This window comes from Notolepis coatsorum, assembly GCF_963971535.1.
Source record: "Notolepis coatsorum genome assembly, chromosome: 8".
Lineage (NCBI taxonomy): Eukaryota > Metazoa > Chordata > Actinopteri > Aulopiformes > Paralepididae > Notolepis > Notolepis coatsorum.
In genome coordinates this window covers 103,690,757-103,717,393 of record NC_140172.1, presented here as the reverse complement: position 1 = coordinate 103,717,393, position 26,637 = coordinate 103,690,757, and the positions used below count along the sequence as shown (strand labels likewise).

General features: G+C 44.3%; 1 protein-coding gene across 1 annotated transcript; it reads right to left on the bottom strand.

Moving 5' to 3' along the window:
• Positions 1–433: 433 nt before the first annotated feature.
• Positions 434–19,723, bottom strand: LOC311233523 (leukotriene B4 receptor 1-like; the record flags this gene model as incomplete). The annotated part of the gene is made up of 4 exons (XM_084320489.1): positions 434–727; positions 1,926–2,126; positions 17,406–17,674; positions 19,435–19,723. 4 exons carry the CDS (start codon positions 19,721–19,723, stop codon positions 434–436), a joined length of 1,053 nt encoding a protein of 350 aa, XP_084176615.1.
• Positions 19,724–26,637: the final 6,914 nt, after the last annotated feature.

Sequence of the window (26,637 nt, the reverse complement as noted above, 5' to 3'; positions counted from 1 at the left end):
CCGTGGCCTGCCGTGTGTTTTTTACTTAAGTCTAATCATTAATTTGGACCTTCAGAGCAGTTTGTCTCAGTTTCAGTTTCAGTTTCACGGCACTTTGCGAGCGTCTGAAGGCTCGGGGCTGCATTTCTCAGTACAGTACTGCTACATCTATACATTTATGACATACCAGATTTGCAAATACAGTACTGTTTGTGATATGAAAAGAGTCCAGAAAAAAGAGTATATCCATTTGACGTAGAAACTGTACATTGGAGGAGGTTGGGTAGGTGGGGGGGGGGGACTGTACATTGGAGGTGGTTGGGGGGGGGGGGGGGGGGGGGGGGGGGGGAGGTTGGGTAGGAGTATATATCTATGGTTCCACATGCCGTCTCACACATGTTCCGCCGCGGAGCACTCTGACGCATGAACCCAAGTTGATTCATATAGCTCCGGTTCAGCTCACAGCGTTAGCCCCATTGCTAGTGGACGTGGACCCGACGTCTTTGAGTCCCACGCTATTGTCTTTGCTGGTGAACCGGCCCTTCTTGGTCCCCGACGGGTCCATGGAAGTGCCCTCGAACAGGCGAGCCATGAAGGCCAAGCCGTCCTGTCGGATGTAGGACTTCCCGGCGAAGGTGTAGAGGATGGGGTTGGCGCAGCTGCTGATGAAGGCCAGCACTGAGGTGAGGGCGCGGCCCGACCGCCAGATGGTGGTTAGCCTGTCCAGAGGGGAAAGGGTTAATGCCCCCTGTCAGGGTGTGTGGTGTTTTTATTCAGTTGTGGTGTCAAATGAACAGTGGTGGAAGAAGTACACAGTTCCTTTACTTAAGTAAAAGTAGAAATACCCAGATAAAGGAGTGCTCGTAAAAGTCCTCCATTCAAATTCGACTTAAGTAAAAGTAGAGAAGTATTTGCTATTGAATTGTGCTTATGTATCTAAAGTAAAAGTATGCATTCTACATGATGTTTGTGTGTTCCAGTGCTTGGGCGCATTCAAACCTCGATCCATTAACCTCTAAAAGTTATGTTAAAGTGGTATGTGATCCAGTTATGCTGCTTTTTTAGGAGTGTCATGGTTTCACCATAGAGCCCCGTCGTATTCTTTTAGCGCAGCAGCTCGCGCAGGTAGAAGGCAACTTAGTCACGTGACTCAGTTGGTATTGCTGATTGGCTCGAACACGGTATGTTTGTAAACAGCGAACAGGTCTATTTGATGTTGGAAGAGGTCGGTACTGTAGGACTTAACAGTTTGCTTCGTAAAGTTATACTCACGTCCTTTTCAATTTGGAATTGTCACACGACGCAGCCACCACCTAAAGAGACAACCACAGCTGTTTAGTGTTCATTATATACATTTGCTTTTAAAGGAACACGCCAACATTTTGGGAAATTAGCTTACCGTCTTCTCCAGAGAGAGACAAGAAGATAGATTCAGATTCAGATTACTTTATTCACCATATTGTCAAGTCAGTTTATTTAATATTGTATATACAAATGGAACGTGATTCGACATTACAGTGCATAATTTTTTTCACAATAAGAATAACATAATAATAAATAATAAATAAGTGCAAAACAGGACAGAACAGTGAGACAACAATAAGACTGTAAAGTAAAGTGCAGTGGTTAGGCACATGGATACAGTTTCCACTGTGTGTTCAGTAGAAAGCTATCTGGCTGCACGTTAGCCTAGCTTAGCACAATGAATGGAAGCGGACATGACCGGTTAGCCTACGCATTGTCCAACTAACACTTCTCCCGAAGGCTAACCGGTCATGTCCGCTTCCATTAATTGTGCTGTGCTAGGCTAACGTGCAGCCAGATAGCTTTCTACTGAACGCACGGAGAGGAAATTGGTATCTATCTTCTTGCCGTGTTCCTTTAAGCTTTTTGACATATTTCTCTCAAACACCTCATGGACATACAGTACAGTCACACACACACACCTGTATCACGTTGATGACATTATAAGGCAGCCAGAAAAAGCCGAACACCACCACGATGGCCAGGATGAGCTTCTCGCTGCGGACCTTGCGACGAAACTTTGTCTTCCTCAGGCGTCGCAGGATGAGACCGTAGCTGGTCACTATGACGATATACGGGAGTATGAATCCAATGACCGTCTCGAAGGCGTAGTGGAACCTCACCTGCACGCGGAAAGTGAGGATATAAAACACATATTTGCCCAACAGCAATGATTGCATAGTAGTGAATAACTTGAAGGGTGGATCCGTCAAAACGTGAGGGAACAGGAACAGATGGGGTCCAGATCCAGAACACTGAATCTTAGTCCTCGTCAGACACTTGACAAGACAGGCATGTAGCAGAGGTGTTGCTGCAGATACACTTTAACCCTTTCACTACCACACTACAGACGGTTAACCTTTCACTACCACACTACAGAAGGTTAACCTTTCACTACCACACTACAGACGGTTAACCTTTCACTACCACACTTCAGACGGTTAACCTTCTGTAGTGTGGTTGTGAAAGGGTTAACCCTTTGTCGTGTGGCAGTGAAAGGGTTAACCTTCTGCATTGTCGCAGTGAAAGGGTTAATCATTTGGTAGTGTGGTAGTGAAAGGGTTTTCCTTCTGTATTGTCGCATTTGAGGGTTAATCCTTTGGTAGTGTGGTAGTGAAATGGTTAACTTTCTGTATTGTCGCAGTGAGAGGGTTAACCCTTTGGTAGTGTGGTAGTGAAAGGGTCATATAACAAATATATTGTAATATTTATCGCCAACGTCAAGAAGAAAAATTTATATTTATGAGGTTGCACTCTGCCAGGGGCATAAACCTGTGGCCCCAAAGAAAGGCCTCTCCCCACAAGTGAATAGTGCCCATACACTCTATTGGCTATGGCCATTAACCCTTTCACTGCCACACTACAGAAGGTTAACCCTTTACTATCACACTACACTAAATTCTTGTCCTATTGGACCTTAGTGCAGCGTTCGATACGATTGACCATAATATCCTGATCAGTCGTCTTGAAAGACTGGTTGGTTTTTCCGGTCATGTACTAAATTGGCTCATAACATACATTAAGGGGAGAAAGTTCTATGTTAACGGCCAACCTTCATGTTGTATTTTTGTTCAATAAACAATGTGGACTAGGCCAACGGTGACTTTCATGAAGAAGGGAAAAAAAAGTATTGAAATTGACCCAGTTTTAGCGTTTTTATCAAACATTTTGTCTGCCCAACACAATCACCACGCACGTGGATATTTTAATCAATGGTTCATAACGTGCGCGTATAATCGAAATGATGTCGTCACAACAGGTGCAGGGCACCAGGGGGCTCACCAGGGGGCTCTGAGAGTCACACACAGCTAGTGGCAGGCACTGCAGGCAGAGAGCCTTGCTACTACTAGCCGAATGAAAATGTATCTGTTTCACCTAACAACACTATTGCTCCGTGATCATAGCCATCCATCTCTAAAGCTAACCACTATTTGTAAAAGCCACAACCACGTTACCATATTTGTAATAATGTAAATCATTGTGTCGTTGTACATATTGTGTATACACCGTTAGAAGCTAACATAGCTTAGCTTGGTAGCTATTGTGCTAACAACATATCCCGACGTCCGGCTCGCTGGCCGGCATGAACGCCCGACAAAATGGTTCTCTCCTCTCTGTACACCCCCGTCCCCACGGGTACCCTGCCGGGGAGCCCATGGACGCGACAACGGCGGCAGCCGTAGGGTGCTCGAGCCCGCCGTAACGCTAGTGGTACACGATAGCTATGAGCTAACTAACGCTACAGGCTCAAACACCCTACGGCCGCCGCTGTTGTCGCGTCCACAAGCTCCCCGGCAGGACACCCGCGAGAACGGGGGCACACAGAGGAGAGAACCACCCCAAATCGAGCACTCATGCCGGCCGACAAGCCGGACGCCGCGGCACGTTGTTAGCACAATAGTAGCCCACTGTGATGCACCGAGTGGGCCACCATTGATCAACATGCAGCGACGTGTAGCTTGCATGATGCGTGTGCAGTGCTTTGCCACACAGGTCTGAGAAGAGGACCTGCACATGATTTTACTCGTTCCCCAAACTCCTCTACATGCCCCGATCTCAAATGGTTCACGACAGTAGACATAATGCTAACGTTAGCCAGCGCCATATATCGAGTAGTACTATGACCCGGACGGGCATAAGGCATACGTTTCCTGAAGTGACGTCACGGCCGTGCTAGCGTCTGATAAGCTTTTAGATTTGCTTGTGCATGTTATTCGTGCGTGGACCTTTTTAACCATTTCTGAGCGAAAATTGAAAAATTATGTAAACTACCCATAATTGCAGAGTAGGGTTTAACCTGCAAGTTGGGCTTTAAGCTTGGAGACAATGTATCCGAGAAACATGGCAGCAACTTTGGAGTTGCACAAGGAAGCTGCCTTGGTCCATTACTCTTCTCGCTATATATGCTGCCCCTCTGGGACATCATTAGAGACCACAATGTATGCTTCCATAGTTATGCTGATGATACACAACTATATATCTCCGCAGAACCAAATAACACTACAGCCATACAGTCCATCACAAACTGTCTTTTAGCAATAAATAAGTGGATGAACAATAACTTCCTAAAATTAAACAAAAGCAAGACCGAAATCCTATTGATCGGCCCAAAAGCAAAAAGGGAAGTGCTTTGTGGAAACCTGGGGAGTCTGTCATCCTATGTATATGGTGACTATCCAAACATTTATGGAGTCACCGAGAGACTAAACCGGGGAAATAATTCTACCTGCCAGACGCGCCGATTGTCAAGAAATCACTGCTCCAGGATACTGCGTTTGGTTACTTTATTGCGGTTAAAAACAGTTCGTATAGTAACGTCATTAAAAGCAAATCACAGCTTGATTTAGTATTGAGTAGCGTGCGGTCAGCAAAGTGTGACTTCCCCATTCACCCCCTCATCATTACCATACCTGAAACCCGCCGGTGAACAGCTGACTTTTACTCATACTACAACACCACGTGACCCCTTAGTGAATGACGTGACCATAACAACCCGAGTTGTCTATACCTGTCAACAACACCCGGCCCCTAATTATTACATAATCTCATTTCACAGTAATAATTACCAACACTTCAATTAATATAAAACAGGAGTTCATAGTTCATAAGGTCTTGATACTCTTCTTAAATCAACCCCCCCCCCCCAAAGTCAAGTCAATTAAAACTTCAAAGTCACGAAAAAGTCAAAATAATCCAAAGTCATGAAAAAGAAACAAAGCCTTCATGACTCTGTCGACTCCTGAAGAAGGCAAATCTTTGTCAAAGGTCTATAGAGAAAGCTGCAGGTCCGCGTCTTAATCCAGACCTGTCGCACAAGTCCGTTTTTGTCTGGCATCGTCTCTGTAATCCTCCCAATGATCCAGGAATTCCGTGGTGCGGAATCGTCCATTATTGAGCACTATGTCACCGGGGATGAAGTTCCGCTTGATCTTTGTTCTGTCGTTCCTGTAATTGTGGCAGATATGTGAGATGTCTACTGTTGAGAATTGATTCCACTTCGAGTACTGTATGGAGTCCCTCCTCATCCTCTTCTCTCCATCTCATCCTCCTCTCCTCCATCCTCTTCTCTCTGTCCTCTCTTCCTCCTCCTCTTGCCATCCTCTCCTCTCTTTCTCCTCCTCTCCTCCTTTCTCCATGTGCTGCTCTCTCAGCTTCTGCAAGTCGATTCTGAAACTTCTCCATAGATCCATATCTCTGAGACACCACGTCACTGAGGCTGCGTTGTTCTCTCTCCGCCTGCTCCTTCATCCTCTTCAAACTCTTCCTCAACCAACCAACACCTCCATCATTCTCTACCGAGGCTTTATGTGCTGCAGTACCAGTCTCATGCACTGGGGGAAGAACACTCCCTCCATCTTTCCAGTATGGGTTCAACTCCAGCTTATGCAGACCAGCCTGTTGGATGGCCTCTGCCTTGGCTTTCTCCTCCTCTTGTCTCTTCTTCTCCTTTTTGATATTTTTTTTACCTTTTCTTCTTCTTGGTCTTGAAGATGGTCTCCTGCTGTATCTGATGAAGACGTTGGTCGAGCTCTGGGAGGAGCCATGTGTTCTCTTCTCTCTGTATCTTCAACTCCTGCTTGGCCTCGTCGATCACCTCCTGATGAGCTTTACGTTTATACTCCCTCTTCTTATTGGTGCTGCTCGAGCTTTCAGAACTAGCTACGAACGCTGCCATGACACTGTTGTCTCCTCCAACTGGTCCATTTACAGTCCATCCAAGCATCGTATTGACTGCATATGGCCCTCCATCCACACTTCGGATGACTTCCAGTGGTTCTAAGGCTCTGGGAACGTTCAGACCAATCAACATCTCCACGTCTGCATCTATCTGTGGCAGATAGACATGCTTCAGATGAGGCAATTTTTCCAGATCTTGCCATTGTGGGAAGTTACTTCGATTGACAGGCATTTGATGTTGTGCAAAGATTTTTGGTATTTTACAGTATCGGTCACTGTCCAATCCAGCAACTTGCAAGTCAGATGTAATGCAACTGTCAACCACCTTTTCTTGGCCCATAGTACGTAAAAGGATCCTTGTTTTCCTCCCAGATAGTCCCAGTTTAGCCATCAGACCCATTGTGCAGAAGGACGCTGAACTCCCTGGGTCTAGAAAGGCGTAGGTTTCCACTGACCTTTGACCTTTGCTTGATTTAACTTTAACTGGTACGATGGCAAGCTTGCAATCTTGATCACCGGCCCCAGTAAGGCCACCGGTATGGATCTCGACTAGAGTTCTGTCCACTAGGGCTGCACGATTTTGGGAAATAATCTAATTGCGATTTTTCTGACGGATATTGCGATTGCGATAAAATTTGCGATTATAAAAAAAAATGTAAGCAGCCCCACAGAGGTTTATTGTAAAATATGGCTTGCATCTGGCCTACGCGGTGGGTCTTTTCGGGACACCGAGCCTGAAAATGTTTCTTTTTACCTGGGAATTGATACCGGTACCCAACGGTACCTTTTTTTTGTACTTTACTCTCCCTCTCTGAAGTCTAAACTTCACAACACACAATCTAAAACCTCTTACCTCCCTCTCCCAAACCGATCTTGTATCTCAATGGGACTTCCTGGTTAAACAAATTAAAAAAAAAAAAAGTTAATTTTATTTTGATAATTGCATCATTCCAAATCGCGATTTCGATTTAAAATCGATTAATCGTGCAGCCCTACTGTCCACTGCTCTGTCTGAGTTGCTCCTGCCTTTCTCTGCATCTCCATTCTCCTTAGAGTGGATGTGAAGCAAGCTGGGGTGTCGTGAGCCACATGTCCTGCAAAACAGACGTTCCCTGCACTCTCTGCTGATGTGCCCAGTGCACAAGCATCCAAAGCAAACTACATTCTCCTTCAGGAACTCCATCTTCTCGCTGTGAGCTCTCCTCTCCAATAGAGTACATGACTCCAGTGTGTGTCCACCCTCTTTGCAGAAAAGGCAAGTCTCCTCATATCCATCCTTAACTCTGTTTTCCCAAAGAGCATCTCTTTTAATTGTGGAGAACGTTGTGGCAAAACTACTTCCTCTAGCCTGAAGACGAAGCACAGGTCTAGCTCTGCCACTTTCCTTGAAAGCCCCCATCCAAATACAGGGTCTGTAGCGATCCTCGCTTCCTGCTCAATAAAAGTCACAATATCAGTAAACATAGCACGTTTGCGATGTCTTTCCTGGATGTTACATGCTTCTGTTCGCCACTTGTCCCTCAGCTTGTAGGGCAACTTCTTGATAACAGCAAGCAGGTTTGCAGATGTGTTTAGGTCACATAGGTTATGCATGTCTTTCATGGCATTGCAGCATCCGCGCAAGAATAGGCTGTATGCTTGCAAGGCTTTCCCATCCTCCGACTTAATAGCTGGCCATGCAAAGATTTTGTCTATGTAAGCGGATGCTATGACGTGCTCATTTCCAAAGTGTTCCTGGAGTAAAGCCTTCGCCGTAGCATATCCAGTGCCATCAGTCATGTGTTGACAACTTCTGACTAGTTGTTTAGGCTGCCCCCAGGTGTATTGTTCCAAATAGTGCAGGCAATCAACAGCATTGTCAGTCCTCCTTTCTATGGTCTGTTCAAAGGACTGTACAGCACTTTGGTTGGCTCTCGAGCTTTTAAATGTGCTCTATAAATAAATTACTTGACGGTACTTGACTTGCTGTTGTTCCTGGAAACAGATTGTATGTCTCTATACAAAGACAATGGAGGCCATGTAGTCTTTGGGACCGTGCTCTGTCTCTGTGTGGGCGCTGGGTACTCTGTAGCGTTTGAGATCTGGGTCTGGGTGAGTGCTGAGGGCTTCTGGAGGTATTTGGCTCCATCAGGTTGCCTTTGCTTTGGCCTTGTGCCTCCAACGTATGCAGGTTGTCCTCTTCCATCCTTGTGTGATACAAATGTCTCTGCATTAATGTTGAGGCCCTTTTCAAAGTAGGATTCCATTCCATCCAATTTACAAGAAGCAGCACTCCACACCCCTGACCCAGAGGTTCTCAGAACATTCAGCCTTGCTGCCGATGCGGCTATGTCCGCTTCAAGCTGACGTTGTTCCTTTTGTTTCTTTATGTGAGCTTCCTGGTCCTGTAGAGCATGCTTTGCTATGTCTGCTTGTTTCTTTATTTGAGCTTCCTGGTCTTCAAGAGCATGTTTTTGTTCAAGCAACTTTTGCCGAGCCATTAAGGCGGCCATGTCGGCCTCGGCTCTGAGACGTGTAGATGCATTTGAGGAAACCTTTGATCTAATAGATCTTGAACCATAATTATTGCTACTATGGTTGGATATGCTGTCCTCTGGTTGAACATCCTCTTGAGCATAATGAATACGGTGCGACTGAGGTCCAGTCACTTCCACATTTCCCACACTCCCATGTTCTCCATTTTCCTCCTCTGCAACCTCATGCTGCTGCATTTCAGTAGGCCTGTTATGAGCCTCTAACTGAGGTTTGTTTCCTCTGGTTACTGAAAACCAGGCATTAACATCTTCAATGAATCCATCTTTATGTTTATTGACCTTTGAGAACCAGTCATTTTGTTGTTCTTGTTCATCGTGTGGAATAAGAGGCATCAAATAGTTATGTAGTTCATTGGAATTGTCAGATACTTGCATCAAAACGTCAAGTTGTGCTTTAACCAGTGCAACATTTTGCTAATTTTTCATGAGCTCTTTGACAGAGGTTATCAGATGTTTTATTTCCTCCACTTTCCCTTTGCGTTTCTTTTGGAGTGATTCGACTTTATTTGCCAGAGCTTTTGCAGTGAGTTATTTTTCTCTTTTCTTTGTCCTGTTTCCCAACATTTGAACCACTCATTTTGAATGCACAAGAAAGTTATCACCATGAGAATCCAATTCCAATATTCAATGCATTTGCAAAGCCCGCCACATATATCAGCCACAGCAAGAGAGCAGCGCAGTGCAGCGCACGTTAATTGTTTGTTGTCACACACATGATACTGTACAAGCTTTGCCCGGCGGGCGCGCACACATATCCACAGCGTGTTCAGCAATAATAACAGTTTTTCACTCAGCGGTAGAACCAGCTCAAAATTGTTCCAAACGAACCAACATGGGTCCACAGCAGAACGCAACGGGTCGGGTTACATTACCGCAAATCCGTTGATTATGCTGGCTCGGTCCGGTCCTTTGTGCGTGCGTGCGTTGCTCCTTTGCTCTGCGTCCTATAATGTCTGATTTATCGGGACCTTTCGTGGCTCCAATCCTTCGTTCAGTGTCACTTTTTGCTGACAAATATATGGCGACTATCCAAACATTTATGGAGTCACCGAGAGACTAAACCGGGGAAATAATTCTACCTGCCAGACGCGCCGATTGTCAAGAAATCACTGCTCCAGGATACTGCTAGCCCCTTACGTGACTGCGATGTGCAAGCCAGGGGCTGGCTTTTTAATACACAGTCACTCTCAGCTATGTTGCTACCAGGCTCGTTTGGACCACCAAGCACTGCTTCCGAGCTCGGGGTGGGTCAAAAATATATCAGATATGAATTTCAAAGGTACCCAGCGTACAATATGGGTTTCACACAGAGACGTGCTGGGGTCTGAAAGCTCGGAGTTGCTAATAAACAGTTTAAATCATTGTTATAAAACAAGTGGTACTCAGAGCAAGCCGTGTATTTCCGCCGTTGGTGTCACAGCGCATGCGCACCAGGCAGCCAAATACGGAAATACACGGCTCGCTCTGTGATGACGCGTTCACGTTACGTGGGAAGAAGCGGAAGAACCAGCTTCCGACTGGGAAAAACCATTCACGTCAGCCTCCTAGTGGTAATTCCTACTAGGACAAATGCGATTTTTTTTATAGACCCCGATATCTCCCACTTCGCGTCACGAATTGCGGAAGTATGGATGTGGGCGTTTCATCGAGTCAACGCGTGAAGGCTTCCTAGTTGTAGCAACGAGATGTCCTCTGGTTCTTCCGCTTCTTCCCACGTAACGTGAACGCGGCATCACTGAGCGAGCCGTGTATTTCCGTATTTGACTGCCTGGTGCGCATGTGCTGTGACACCAACGGCAGAAATACACGGCTCGCTCTGAGTACCACTCGTTTTATAACAATGATTTAAACTGTTTATTAGCAACTCCAAGCTTTCAGACCCCAGCGCGTCGCTGTGTGAAACCCATATTGTACGCTGGGTACCTTTGAAATTCATATCTGATATATTTTTGACCCACCCCGAGCTCGGAAGCAGTGCTTGGTGGTCCAAACGAGCCTGGTAGCAACATAGCTGAGAGTGACTGTGTATGAAAAAGCCAGCCCCTGGCTTGCACATCGCAGTCACGTAAGGGGCTAGGATACTGCGTTTGGTTACTTTATTGCGGTTAAAAACAGTTCGTATAGTAACGTCATTAAAAGCAAATCACAGCTTGATTTAGTATTGAGTAGCGTGCGGTCAGCAAAGTGTGACTTCCCCGTTCACCCCCTCATCATTACCATACCTGAAACCCGCCGGTGAACAGCTGACTTTTACTCATACTACAACACCACGTGACCCATTTGTGAATGACGTGACCATAACAACCCGAGTTGTCTATACCTGTCACCAACACTATGTAAAGACTGAGGTTACAAGCCTAGGTGTCATCTTGGACTCAGACCTGACCTTTAAGTCCCATATTAATAAGGCCATGAAAACGTCATTCTTTCACCTAAGAAACATAGCGAAAGTAAGTAAATAAAAAAGGATGCCGAGACACTGATTCATGCTTTTATCTCAAGCCGGCTTGACTATTGTAATGCACTGTTCACTGGTCTTCCCAAAGCAACCATTGGGAAGCTTCAGCTTATCCAAAACTCTGCAGCTCGATTACTAACTCGTACAAAGAGAAGAGAACATATCACTCCAGTCCTAGCCACTCTGCACTGGCTGCCAATACCTCATAGAATTGATTTTAAGGTCCTTTTCCTGACATATAAAGCTCTTAATGAGCAAGGCCCAAAATACATAGCAAATTCCCTAGTTAGTTATCTGCCCTCAAGAACGCTACGGTCATCCACTACAGGTTTATTAGAGACACCCAGAAACCAAAAGAGGATCGGAAGTATGGCATTTGCCAACTATGCCCCAAAACTATGGAACACACTACCAACACACATCAGGAACGCCAGCTCCAAACACATTTTTACTTACTTACTTACTTACTTACTTACTTACTTACTTACTTACTTACTTACTTACTTACTTACTTACTTACTTACTTACTTACTTACTACAGATAGTAAAGGGTTAACCTTCTGTAGTGTGGCAGTGAAAGGGTTAACCTGCTGTCGTGTGGCAGTGAAAAGGGTTAACCTTCTGTGTATTGTCACAGTGAAAGGGTTAACCGTTCGGTAGTGCGGCAGTGAAAGGGTTAAGAGACAAATCAACAGTGGTGGAAGAAGTACACAGTTCCTTTTAGGGATGCCCCGATCACGTTTTTTGCCACCGATACCGATCACCGATCGTCGTGAGCCATATTGGCCGATACCGATCCGATACCGATTGTTTTTGATTAACACTTTGATTGCCTAAGGCTAAATTCATGATATACCATAGGTTGCCAGCTCTATTTGTCTATGGAGAAATTCCCCTTCTTTGCAGGGCTATAACTTTTTAAATTCTATTGCTAAATTGCCATTATTAGGGCCCATTCAATGTCCTATATGTATTGTTCAGGGTGTATGAACGTTAAACTTTTTCATTCACATATTCATACTAAAATATGATCTAAAGTATAAGTATGTTTTCATCTCTTTCTGCAGCTTTCTCCAGAACGTGATTTATAGCCCCAAATGCATTATATTGATGATCAAATACAGTTTGATAGCAATCGGCGCGATATAAAAAAAATCCAACTGGACGGACTTCTGGAAGTTACTACACGTCATCTGATGTTGACCGGATGGGCGAGGGGGCGTTTATAATTCCGTGGGCAGCGTTATACCATTCATCTAATGTGGGTAAAATGTTCATCAGATCAGTTAGTATAGAAGACATTGAAAAATAACGCTGAATCTTACCGTATCTTCCTCGCGCCGTTGGGCGATGAGCGTGGAGTATACATTTTCCTATTATGGGATGTTGGAATACCCGGTCCATTTCCAGGTTGTATAATGGTATATACGTCCAAATCATGTTGTTTATCGAGTTATTGGCAACGGATCGCTATGTATTGTGACGAGCTAGAGTGCCGGGACCTTTACCGAGTGCCCGGAAGTAATATGGGAGAACAGCACATCGTCCAAGTAACTTCCTGTTAGGCGATTGCGCCGATCGGCCACCAGATGGCGCTCTTGAACCGCTAGAGGGTTCAGTGGGGCTTTTTGGTGGGTCTCAGGCCAGCGGATGGGAAATATGAATCCGATCACAGATTTTTTAAATATTGATATCAAAGACGAGTTACGGCGTCTTCGGCAACTTGAGCATGGCGGGGAAGGACGCCTAAACACGTCTTCCGGCAGTTAAAGTGTTTTAAAAAGAAATTAAAAATTATTTTATATAAAAAGTTTTTTTTTTGTTTTTTTTTTATAAAATATATATATTATATAATTAGACTTGTACTTGTATTATCTGCGAGACATCGCCACCACGCAACAAGTCAAAATGCTCGCTATCTGCAAACAGCTCCACTGTCTGTGTGTACTCTAGTAGCCTCCAGCTCCAAAAAGGATTCTCCTGCCCTGCAGCTGGACCCTATTGGTAACGTTACGGTTCTTTGGTCATTTCACATTCAGCAAGCCCTCAGCTCGAATACCCATTAAATCAATGTTATAAGACATTGATATCAAGTATCTGTAGCTACTGCTAGCCGGCTAGATGACGTTAAGACAGAACTTTAGTTCAATGGGACATTTCGTTTTGAACAGAGAACTAACGTCAGCTAACGCAAGCTAACGGAGGTATGAACATGGACTACTAGACTTTCTGGATCATTTGTTGATATCAGGAGCTATCAGTAGCTAGCCGGCTAAATACCGTTAGACAATGCCTACTAAATGTGAATAGTTGACTGGGTAATTTTGTTTAAACAGTAACGATAGCTAGGTAGCTAACGTTAGCTCAGGTCGAATGCACTACAGACTCGAGCAGAGGAGCCTCCTCTCAGTCCTCAGTGTTTACAAACTCTACACAGGTGTGGGCGGGGCTAGGGAGGAGGAGCAGCGGCAGTTTGCAGGTCGTGTGTGTCTGAGACAGACAGCGAGTGAGATCTTCGCTTGATTGGTTTCCGCGATCGGCGAATATGACTCATTATCGGAATTCACAGATTGCATATTTATACTGAGTATCGGCCGATAACGATCGGTCGTCGATCGATCGGGGCGTCCCTAGTTCCTTTACTTAAAGGAAAACTCCAACATTTTGGGAAATTAGCTTATTTGCCATCTACCCTGGAGTTAGACAAGAAGATGCATACCTTTTTCTTCTCTGTGCATGCAGTAGGAGTAGGAAGACGTTGGGAACTAGGCTAATGGAGGAACCTACTTCCAGTGACTGACGCTAAGCTAGGCTAACAGTGCATGTTTTCCTACTCCTACTGCATGCACAGAGAAGAAAAAGGTATGGATCTTAAGACTCCAACATTTTGGGAACCCTGGAGTTAGACAAGAAGATGCATACCTTTTTCTTCTCTGTGCATGCAGTAGGAGTAGGAAGACGTTGGGAACTAGGCTAATCTAATGGAGGAACCTACTTCCAGTGACTGACGCTAAGCTAGGCTAACGGTGCGTGTCTTCCTACTCCTACTGCATGCACAGAGAAGAAAAAAGGTATGTATCTTCTTGTCTAACTCCAGAGTAGATGGCAAATAAGCTAATTTCCCAAAATGTTGGAGTTTTCCTTTAAAGGAACACTCCAACATTTTGGGAAATTAGCGTATTTGCCATCTACCCTGGAGTTAGACAAGACGATGCATACCTTTTTCGTCTCTGCGCATGCAGTAGGAGTAGGAAGACGTTGGGAACTAGGCTAATGGAGGAACCTACTTCCAGTGACTGACGCTAAGCTAGGCTAACGGTGCGCGTCTTCCTACTCCTACTGCATGCACAGAGAAGAAAAAGGTATGCATCCAAACACTCCAACATTTTGGGAACCCTGGAGTTAGACAGAGAAGAAAAATGTATGTATCTTCTTGTCTAACTCCAGGGTAGATGGCAAATAAAGCTAATTTCCCAAAATGTTGGAGTGTTCCTTTAAGTAAAAGTAGAAAAACCCAGATAAATGAGTACTCTGCTAAAAGTAAAGGTCCTCCATTCAAATTCTACCTAAGTAAAAGTAGAGATGTATTTCTTATTGAATTTAACGTCACTGTGACCAATTGCAGCCACTCTTATTGTCTGGGACCAAATACGGCCACGCCCCACTCCCAGCAAAAAGTGGGAATCTCTAGAATGGGTTTGGTGCGGCGCTGTATACGGAAGTAGCTCTCAAGGTGACGATTAGACAACACTTTTGTTGTCAGTAGATGGCAGCATTGGTTTAAAATTAAAGGCTGAAAATGTTGAGAACTACAACACTGCATTTCCCAAGAGCGTTGGCACAGGTCGCAGGTCACTGGGATGTGTCTATATTCTCCGACGTGATCTGAACAGCGTTAAACTATTACTGCGATCTCGGTATAACGACCGAGAATGGCCAACTAATTATCTTAACAAAAGTGCGCTGGTACGGGGTGGACGGTATGGTCTAAAATGTATATCACGGTATAATTTGAAGCATAGATGGTAACGGTATATATCACGGTATCAGTGTTTCCGTTAGAATAATTTGTTTTGCCTGATAGGCAGGCTATATAAAGAATGACATCCTCAAGGCATGTAGATTTATAATATTTTAACTTAAAACTAGGCTACTTTTGCGTATAAAGTCATTATATTCCAAATAAAATAAGTCCAGAGTCCGTGCTGCTCCCATTGCAAACAGCCGGGCTGGATGCTGGATTTTGCTAGAAGCATATGTAGCTGCAGAGCCGCAGAGCCAGCGGCGCTTTCAGGTCTGGTCACAGCTTTCAGCCGTTGGGTGGGGGGGCGCTGTTGAGCGGACCTGACCTGAAAGCGCCGCTGGCTCTGCGGCTCTGCAGCTGCATGCTATTCGCAAATCCACTGCTGCCTGCAGCCGTCCTCCCGGCTCCCGCTGCAGCCGTCGTTATCATAACACTACACACATATCATAATGTTTACAGCAAACTGTAGTTGATCACCAGGTATGTTTTATTAACGTAGAATAATTCATATAAGAAAAACGATAGGGACATCTCTTACCTTTCTCCACTGGTTAAAAATGCCAGGAACTGAAATTGAAACGTGCTGTGCGCCGCGGTGATATGTGTTTATTATGAAATGACAATTGCGTGTTGACACGCCCACTGCGCGAAGCCTCCTAAATAACTTTTTCCAGTTTGCACATATCTATGACTAATTCTATCTATTTTTAGGGGCAAATGCGATTGAAATAGTCGCGCTGTGGTTACATGACGTCATTGCTATTTTAGAGCTGCTCTACCGGTTACACGGTATAGTCAAAATCCATACCGTAGAGCAAATTAATACCGTTTATACCGTATACCGTTTATACCGTCCACCCCTAGCTGGTAGCGTTACATATGTTGTCTAAAGGGGGACATATGGTACAATTTAAGATTCTAATGATAATCGGCATATAAAGGACAAAATAAAGCATCGTTAATTTGTAAGAAACCTCAATGAAAACGGCGCAGGGTGCTATTGTTATGAAAATGTGATAGAATCCTATAAAATGTGGACGCATTTGGCCTACGTTCCGTTACTTAAGTATCTAAAGTAAAAGTATGCATTCTACATAACGTTTGTGTGTTCCAGTGCTTGGGAGCATTCGATCCTCGATCCATTGACCTCTAAAAGTTATCTTAAAGTGGTATGTGGTCCATTTATGCTGCTCTGATTAAAGGTTGTGTTAAAGTGGTATGTGGTCCATTTATGCTGCTCTGATTAAAGGTTGTGTTAAAGTGGTATGTGGTCCAGTTATGCTGCTCTGATTAAAGGTTATGTTAAAGTGGTATGTGGTCCAGTTATGCTGCTCTGATTAAAGGTTATGTTAAAGGGGAACTATTTTACTATTTCTTTCACTATTTGGGCACTTTTACACAATTCCTGTGAGTCTATGGAACACCTCTGTAATATATATTTTTTTTTATTCATTGTTTTGTATTTCTAATCAAGTCCTCAAAAACAGCATTTTTCTACCTCAAGATCTCGAGCTGTTTTGAGCCTGGGCTCCTAAACCACTGCGGGTCGTCGTCTTCCCCTGAACATTAACATGCAGCAGTGACTATATGACATCACATATAGGCACATTTTCAAACGACTCAGTTCAGTGAGGGTGAATATTGTGAGAGGAGAATTGGAAGAATGCGCCAATATGAGAATTTTGAGACATAGATCATATTAATATAAGTTCACATAGCTAGGAAACAATGCTAAACACTCAAAAAGGCAATTTATAAGATAGTTCCCCTTTAAAGTGGTATGTGGTCCAGTTATGCTGCTCTGATTAAAGGTCATGTTAAAGTGGTATGTGGTCCAGTTATGCTGCTCTGATTAAAGGTCATGTTAAAGTGGTATGTGGTCCAGTTATGCTGCTCTGATTAAAGGTCATGTTAAAGTGGTATGTGGTCCAGTTATGCTGCTCTGATTACGTCCTCTTGAAGTTGACATGTAGAATGTGTACTTTTACTTAGGATACTTAAGTAAATTCAACATCAAATACTTCTCCACTTTTACTTAAGTAGTATTTGAATGGAGGACTTTTACTTTTACCATAGTACCTATTTATCTGGGTATTTCTACTTTTACTTAAGTAAAGGAACTGTGTACTTCCTCCACCACTGGAGGTATGGGGGGGGGGGGGGGGTTAGGGGGAGTGGGGGGCTTACCACCTACCTCTTCACTCTTCACATCGTCAGGGTCACTGTGGCTGAAGGCGCACACCCCACTCGTGCGGTTCTTCTCGTCCTTGACGTCTTTCACTTCGCGGAACACCAGGGCGGGGATGGAGATGAGCATCACCAGCACCCACATGACGGCGATCAGCCTCTTCACGATCCTCTTGCTGGCCAGTATGGTGAGCTTCTGCGGCCACACCACGGCCACCAGGCGGTGCAGGCTCATCAGCGTGATCATGAAGATGGAGGCGTACATGTTGACGTTGCACAGGTAGAAGAGGGCTTTAAGATAAGATAAGATATTCCTTTATTGATCACCTTGGGGAAATTCAGGCATCATAGCAGCATGGGGGAGGGGGGAGGTACAGGTCGTAGAAGGGGGGAGGTACAGGTAGTAGAAGGGGGAGGGGAGGTACAGGTAGTAGAAGGGAGGAGGGGAGGTGCAGGTAGTAGAAGGAGGGAGGGGAGGTACAGGTAGTAGAAGGGAGGAGGGGAGGTACAGGTAGAAAAAGGAGGGAGGGGAGGTACAGGTAGAAAAAGGAGGGAGGGGAGGTACAGGTAGTAGAAGGGGGGAGGGAAGGTACAGGTAGAATGGGGAGAGGTGAGGTACAGGTATAGAAGGGGGAGGGGAGGTACAGGTAGTAGAAGGGGGGAGGTACAGGTAGTAGAAGGGGGGAGGGGAGGTACAGGTATAGAATAAGGGGGGAGGGGGGAGGTACAGGTAGTAGAAAAAGGGGGAGGGGAGGTACAGGTATAGAAGAAGGGGGGAGGGGAGGTACAGGTAGTAGAAGAAGGGGGGAGGGGAGGTACAGGTAGTAGAAGGGGGGAGGGAAGGTACAGGTAGGAGAAGAAGGGGGGAGGGGAGGTACAGGTAGGAGAAGAAGGGGGGAGGGGAGGTACAGGTAGGAGAAGAAGGGGGGAGGGGAGGTACAGGTAGTAGAAGAATGGGGGGAGGGGAGGTACAGGTAGTAGAAGGGAGGGGAGGTACAGGTAGTAGAAGGGGGGAGGTACAGGTAGTAGAAAAAGGGGGAGGGGAGGTACAGGTATAGAAGAAGGGGGGAGCGGAGGTACAGGTAGAAGAAGGGGGGAGGGGAGGTACAGGTAGTAGAAGGGGGGAGGGGAGGTACAGGTAGTAGAAGAAAGGGGGAGGGGAGGTACAGGTAGGAGAAGAAAGGGGGAGGGGAGGTACAGGTAGTAGAAGGGGGGAGGGGAGGTACAGGTAGTAGAAGAAGGGGGGAGCGGAGGTACAGGTAGAATAAGAAGGGGAGAGGGGAGGTACTGGTAGTAGAAGGGGGGAGGGGAGGTACAGGTAGTAGAAGAAAGGGGGAGGGGAGGTACAGGTAGGAGAAGAAAGGGGGAGGGGAGGTACAGGTAGTAGAAGAAGGGGGGAGGGGAGGTACAGGTAGTAGAAGAAGGGGGGAGCGGAGGTACAGGTAGAATAAGAAGGGGAGAGGGGAGGTACTGGTAGGAGAAGAAGGGGGGAGGGGAGGTACAGGTAGTAGAAGGGGGGAGGGGAGGTACAGGTAGAATAAGAAGGGGGGAGGGGAGGTACTGGTAGGAGAAGAAGGGGGAGGGGAGGTACAGGTATAGAAGAAGGGGGGAGGGGAATGAATGAATGAATGAATGAATGAATGAAAACTTTATTTAACAGATTGCAGAATGGGTACAATACAGTACGGCTCAGGTAGGTACAGGTAGTAGAAGGGGGAGGGGAGGTACATGTATAGAAGAAGGGGGGAGGAGAGGTACAGGTAGTAGAAGACATACAGGTCATAGAATTATAGTACAGTGGAGAAGTAAAAATAAAAATAGAATAAAAAGGCAGTGTAAACAATATAATTAACTCTGGACATGCGCAAATTGCGCATATGGGCAACAAGGTGCGAGATGAGGGCATGTATGCCCTCTCAGTTATATTTGCCCTACAATAAATACATATAGTTACAATATATAATCTAATAATCCAATAATCTAAATCTAATCTAATATATAATCTGAAAATGCTAAATGCTGAATATAATGATGTAGTATACGGTATTCACCTTTGCACATTACGTCGCCGAAGACCCAGGTCTGCTTGGCCAGGTAGACGATGAAGAAGATGGCGATCAGCATGAGGAAGCCGTCGGCGCACGCCAGGTTGAGGATGAGGAGAGTGGTGACGGAGCGGCGGCGTGCGTGGGCCAGGATGCTCCAGATGATGAAGAGGTTGCCGGGGACGCCCAGGAGGAAGCCCAGCCCCAGGATGCTGACTCCCACCGCCGCGGTGAAGTCGTTGCTCACGAGGTTCTGGTCCTCGACGCCTCTGGAAGGCATACTTCGGTTGGCCATGCTGAGGTTCGGTTCTGGGGAAGACCATTGAATTTACCATTAGTCACACCACGCAGGGGTGTAAAAAGTACCCATAAATTATACTTAAGTGAAAGTATGGGTACCGTCTCAAAATCTTACTCAAGTAAAAGTCAGAGTATCTGGCTAAAAACACACTTGAGTAAAAGTCAAAAAGTTTCTATTTTTAAATGTACTTAAGTACTAAAAAGTTTAAGTAAAAACCTTCTGATAGCAGGTGTTTAATCAAAGATCCCGGCTTTCTAGTCTTGCACAAGGACCAATCAGCATGGGTATGGGAGGGTTAATTTTCCATTGATGGGGATTGGATTGGCTGTTTTTAAATAAAGTGCGGCCGCAGGATTAATAACGTTAACGTCAGTTCGGCCAGAGAAACAAATATACTAATTAAAATGGTTGGACCTGCGAGATTTGTACTTTGTAGGTTTGCATTTTAAATGTAAGTACAAAGTATGTTTTTTTTCTCTGAAATGTAATTGAGTAAAAGTACAAGTATACAAACCTAATAATACTTGAGTAAAGTACAAATCCCCCAAAACAGTACTTAAGTATTGTAACGAAGTACAATTACTCAAGTACTTTACACCCCTGTGTAGCACTTGTGTTACTAACAGTAACAGCTGTTTGCCACGGGCACAGTTCTAGGTTCGAATGAGACGAGGAGTAATATGCACAATTAAAAGAATAGTAGACCAGAGGCAGAGTTTTAACAATAACCGGTGTTTTAATTAAAAGCGCGCTAGATAAACAGTAATAATTAGGGATGGGTACCGAATTCGGTACTTTTGAGGTACCGAACCGAAACACGTCGGTACTACCGAGTATCGAATCAAGTGAGAAACCAATTTTTTTTTTTTTTTTTTTTTTTATTAATTTTTTTTTTACTTTTTTTTTTTTTTTTTTATTTTTTCTTTTCATGTCAACGTTCACACACACAATATATGCTTACCTAGGATTTGACTTGATTCAACAACAAAGCAGTCGGAGCAATGACAAGCCGAAAACTGTCGAAATTGTAGTTATTTGAAGTTTGGATTTTCTTTTTTTACGACTGAGGCAGGTAAATAAAATTTCTTGAGACTAAAGTACCGAAAAAAGGTACCATTGGGTACCGGTATCGATTCACAGGTACCGGTACCGGTATCGGTTCAAATGTGAAAGGTACCCATCCCTAGTAATAATACATACATACGTAAAGTACAAGTTATGCTTTGAAGTATCCCTTTTAGGTTATGTCAGTAACCTCTCCTTGCGGAAGGGTTAGGTCGATATCAAGGCCTAGGTCGATTGGATCAACACATTGGGGTTCGTTCAGACGTCTCTGAGGTTATCATCGGTAAATCTATATTAGTTTATCAGGGAATGCAAATACCTTATTAGGTGAATTGGCCCTTTAAACCATTTTTCTTCCCAGGAAAACTATCAGTGATTCAGCTATAATCGATATGTCTTCTTCTTCTTCTTATTTGAATTTCCGGCAGTGTAGACGCATCGTGGCGTATTACTGCCCTCCACAATTCTTGCTTCGCCCACTTGAGAAAGTTTACACTCCTCTTCTTCTTCTTCTCATCTTCAAAACACATTTCTATCGTCTCTGTCTCCTTCTTCTCTGCTCCTCTTGTCATACAATCACAATACAAACATCATCTCCTCTCTTGGAGGGCCCCCCCAAGAGGGGGAACCCTCCATCTCATCGCCGGAATGTTCTATTATGACATCACCACAAACATTCTAGAAGGTTCTATGTTCTAGAAGGTTCTATTATGTCATCATACAGTGGTTAAGCATTTACCCTCTAATTCTTATAGTAGAATATCCGTATCCATATATCAAGTTAAATCAAATCAAATACAAAATCAAAATAACACAAGGTGAACAGGGTCGACGCCCTTGGAAGTCCTTGTAGTCTCGTTCAGTTCAATCCTACCGGACTGTTAGGTGAGCAATAGTTGAGCATCAGGGGTATTCACATCAGGCTGGCATTAGTCTGGAGGTATATCAAATGTTCTGGGGTTGGCTCGCCATCGGGTATCGATCCAGCTGAGCACACTTGGTGATGGGTGGTCTGGGCTGCTCCGGGATGCTGGTTGAGACTTGCGGCTCAGGTTAGTCCTGTCCGTGTGGTCGATGTTGCTGGTTCGGCGGTCGAGGCGGAAAGAGAGCTGGCTGTTGAAGAGCTAGCTGTTTTTATAGGGAACCAAGATGTTCCGGAACGTTCTATATGACATCATAGTTGAGAGAGTGAACAGTTTCAAGTACCTTGGAGCCCACATATCCGAGGACTTGACATGGACCACACACATTGACAGTGTTGTGAAGAAGGCACGACAACGCCTCTACTTCCTCAGGCGCCTGAGGAAGTTCCAAGTCAGTCAGAAGATCCTTAGGAACTTCTACTCATGTACAATAGAGAGCATCCTGACCGGCAACATCACCTCCTGGTTTGGGAATAGCACTGCACAAGACCGTAGCAGACTACAAAGAGTGACACGTTCAGCCGAACGCACAATTGGAGGGGGGCTTTCCACCCTCCAGAACATTTACAACAAGCGGTGCAAGGGGAAGGCTACGAGAATTATTAAGGACTCGAGCCACCCGAACAACTGCCTCTTTGAACTGCTGCGGTCAGGCAAGCGATACCGGAGTCTTAAGGCGAGCACAGAAAGACTCAGAAGAAGCTTCTATCCCCAGGCCATCAGGCTGCTAAACGAACAATAAACACTATGCAACAACCATCAAATGCACACAGCACACACCCACACGCACACACTCACTCAAACAAACAACACACTGCAGCACCCACTCTCCACACTTTAGATCACACAAACACACTTTACACTTTATATTTATTGATAAAGGATTTGCACTACAACTCGTACACCTACTGTGAATTGTACCTAAATTGCACCTCGTCCCATTTCTGCCTTGCACTATATAGCATTGTATATTAGTACACTGCACAGTATTGTATATTGTATGGTAACTCAGTTACGTATATTCTGCATCGAACATTGTACATATGTCTAAACTGAACACTGTGACCTCATTTTTTTACTTCTAATTTTACTATGTTATTTTATTTCATACTTATCTTGTCTTGCACAGTCTCTGGAGCGTAACAGTAAGAAGCATTTTGTATAAAAGTATTCTGTACTTCTGTATGACAACTATTAAAGAAACTTGAGAAACTAGGATGACATCACAAAGGTTCCAGAACCTTCTATCATGACATCATACGCTGGTTCTAGCCTGTTTTACGTTCTAGAAAGTTCTTACCTACTAGCATTAACTATTTATGTTCCTATGATAGTTATGAATCTGAACCCTGGGTTACACCTGGTCACACGGTGGTCATTATGTCATGCTCGGGTTGGGATTCCTTTCCACCCTGAAAATGGCCGCCATGTGAATATGGTCAATGTGGAACCTGCACGGCCTAATGTCAAAGACCATGTTTTTCAAAACCCTCACGTTCCTCTCCATGCCTGCTCTACTCCATTGCTGGGCTAATTACTTCTATTCTATTCATATATATGCTTATTACATCTATTTATTGCTCCTATGTCCGCCCACTACAAACACGGGAAGTCTCTAACCCATGTCCCCATCTCCCTGTCTCTCTGTGAGTGGATGTCTCGTGGTGATGGCCAAGGTGGTGGATGTCTCGTGGTGATAGCCAAGGTGGTGGATGTCTCGTGGTGATAGCCAAGGCGGTGCGATCTTCTCTACGTCGCCCCCATACTTCAAATGGATCAGAGCGGAATACATACATATAGGCAGGGGGCCAATCCTGAAAAGTGCTTCCGTTAACACTTTTGCTGCCATGTTTGGGTAGAAGCTGTCAACATATTTTTTTGGTAAGAGGGGACCTATGTAAGATGTTCTAGGGTGGTTGACAAGTTTGAAAAATTATTTTGTGACTTTTAGAGGCCATTTCAGGCAAATTCTTCAGATTGCCTGCTCGAAATGACATGCCCACAATAAATATAGAATATCTCCCCAATCACAAGGGCCATATAGATAATCCTGGTATCAAAACAAAGGTGACAGCAGTGGGATGGCTGCAGCTGTGTCAGAATGTAAATGGATGGAAAAAAGTTAGAAATTCAATTTCCGCCTAAAAGAAAACATGTTTTAGAGTGAATATCAGCTTGGAAACAGAGATAGTAGCCCAAATAATTTAGGAATCATAAGCTACTGTAGGTACTTTTGCCAAGTTAGAGCACAGTAATTTGATACAGTGCAATACTACACAGGTTTGAATAATGTAATGTCCAAGCGGAAATCTATATGATTCTCGAGGTGACCTTTCGTGCTAATGCTTTTTGACTTTTTAATGTTGTATTTTGACAATACACTTGGATACCATGATAAGACTAAATAAATATTTTTGTGGATTATTGAGGATCATCTTCCCAGTAATGGAACCATTGTATACAAAATATTACATAAAACATAAATAAAAAATAAAACAATAAAATGAATCCAGTGTTAGGGTCGGAAGGAACCAGAGCAGCTCAGGGGTTAGGCATGTTCAAGCCAAAATGTGTGTTTATTTGGAAGAGGGAGGGACATTTCTGGGACGTGTATGGTGCAACTGGAATTCTGGATATGAAATGTGTCCCTGACCATGTGTATGAGTGCAAAGCGTGCGTAGTAGGGATGGGTACCGAATTCGGTACTTTTAAAGGTACTTACCGAAACACGTCGGTACTACCGAGTATCGATTCACGTGAGATACAGTAAAATTTTATTTATTTAATATTTTTTTTTCATGTCAACGTTCACACGCACAATATACGTATCAGGGCCGACGTTCCACTCTACTGGTTAAAGTTGCTTACTCGTTAGTAGTACGTTCGTTGATAAAGAAAAATAAGGTCCACAGCCGCTCTGGTGTAAAACAAAGATATCCAAATGGTTTATTTCTCTTCCACAGCAAAGTCTTTCTTTACAGAAGTGATCCTAAAGCTATTTTCCTAAATATTCATGTCACTAGTCACTACTACAAGGTAAGAAAACTATTTTCCCAGTCTCCAAAATTCCTCCTCACCTGAAAGCCGTAAATCAACTTGCCGACTCTTTCCACAGCAAAACGGTAGGCAAGGCACCCTGGTCTAGAAATGCAGGCTTCAATCTATGTTGTTTAGTCTATCTGGTCAGTACTGTTCCAAGATGCAAAATGAGCTGTCCTGAGAGAATTGTTGAATATATATATATAGATACACAAATGTTCTAGAATGTTTGATTATGACATCCACCTGTGACATCACGAATGCTCTAGAATATTCCATTATGACATCATACTGTGACATCACAAATGGCTGAAAATCGCGCTGTTAAATACACAGAGTGCGTGAAGGTTGGCCTTATCAACATTCGCTCTGCCAACCAAAGCTCTTTTGGTAAATGAACTGATAACAGACCATAGTCTCGACTTATTTGGCCTCACTGAGACATGGCTTAAACCTAATGACTTTCTGCCCTTAAACGAGGCTTCACCCCCTAATTTTAGTAGCTCCCATATCGCACGCACCTCCAAGAAAGGAGACGGAGTTGCTCTAATTTACGACTCTAAGCACAACTTTACATCCGACGCAAACTGTAAGTTTTCCTCATTTGAGGTGCTCCTGTTGCGTCCCCCTCCACCAACAGAAAGTGTGGCGGTCTGATTCCTACCTCTACTGCATCCTTTGTAATGGCTGTCCTTTACCGCCCCCTAGGCCCTTACACCCTCTTCCTAGATGAGTTTTCAACTTTCATCTCTGAGCTTGTTACGCGCTCAGATAACATTTTAATTGTTGGTGATTTTAACATTCATTCCAACAAAACTCTAGATCCCCTAAATAAGGCTTTTACTTATGCAATACAGTCCTCTTCTGCGACAGAGACACTGTATGGTACTGCACTGACTTCCACTTTCCTTGCATCCACACACTGTCAGCTGTACGCATGTGGATTGTACAGTTTCCTTGGTAAGAAGCATGGGGACCAGCATACCATTCATCATCTGCCAACCACAATTGATTGGTGAGGGCAGTTGTGGATGTGTCACTAGTGACAGTTTCCAAACCTTCGTTCGGTAGTGGGCCCTCTTGAGGTGCATTGACAATGCATCTTCTGTTGGTGGTAATGTCAACATTGGCTTTCAAATGAGAGCGCAGCGAACTTCTTGTATAGAGTTGCTGGTTGACTTAAGGTCATAAAGCTTACATATGAACTGTTCTCCCAAGGATAGGGAAGTGGTACTTGGTACTTCATCCTCACCAAAGTTGTGGAGAAGATGCGGGTACTGCTGGAACACTTTCCATGCTGTCCTTTTTCCATGTGTCCAAGGGCCTGTTTGAACCCGTCGGCGGAGAACAAAGGGATTTAGAATCTCAGAAATGCTCAGGAAGTCGCGCTTTTCAGAAATCGGTAAAAATAGAAAAATGACATTTTCTAGTGCTTTGAGATGTAATATATATATGTCTCCTTACTTGCTAAACGTAATACGACTTGTAAATATGTTTAATTCTTGCTAAATTGTATAGTTCGAAATTATCCCTGTATTCCCCGAAACTACAACGCGTCACGTACATGCACGCGCGCACACACAAACAGCGCATAGGTGTTAATCACTGAGTGATCTAATATGCATATTCTTCAGCGCGAGAGGGGGGGGGGTTGTGTTTCTCACTGTCTGTCGTTGATAATATAATCTGAAGAGGTCCTGCATTATTATTATTATCATTCTCGAGAATACACGGGACCCGACAGAACGTTAATTTATGTATTAAAAGTAGTCTAACATGCTTTTCATCCTCGCCCGTGTATATACCCACGTCGCGCTAAAACAACATAACTACTGTATGGCAGAGACAGAGTGCGTGTGTGTACGAGTTATGAGTTATCTC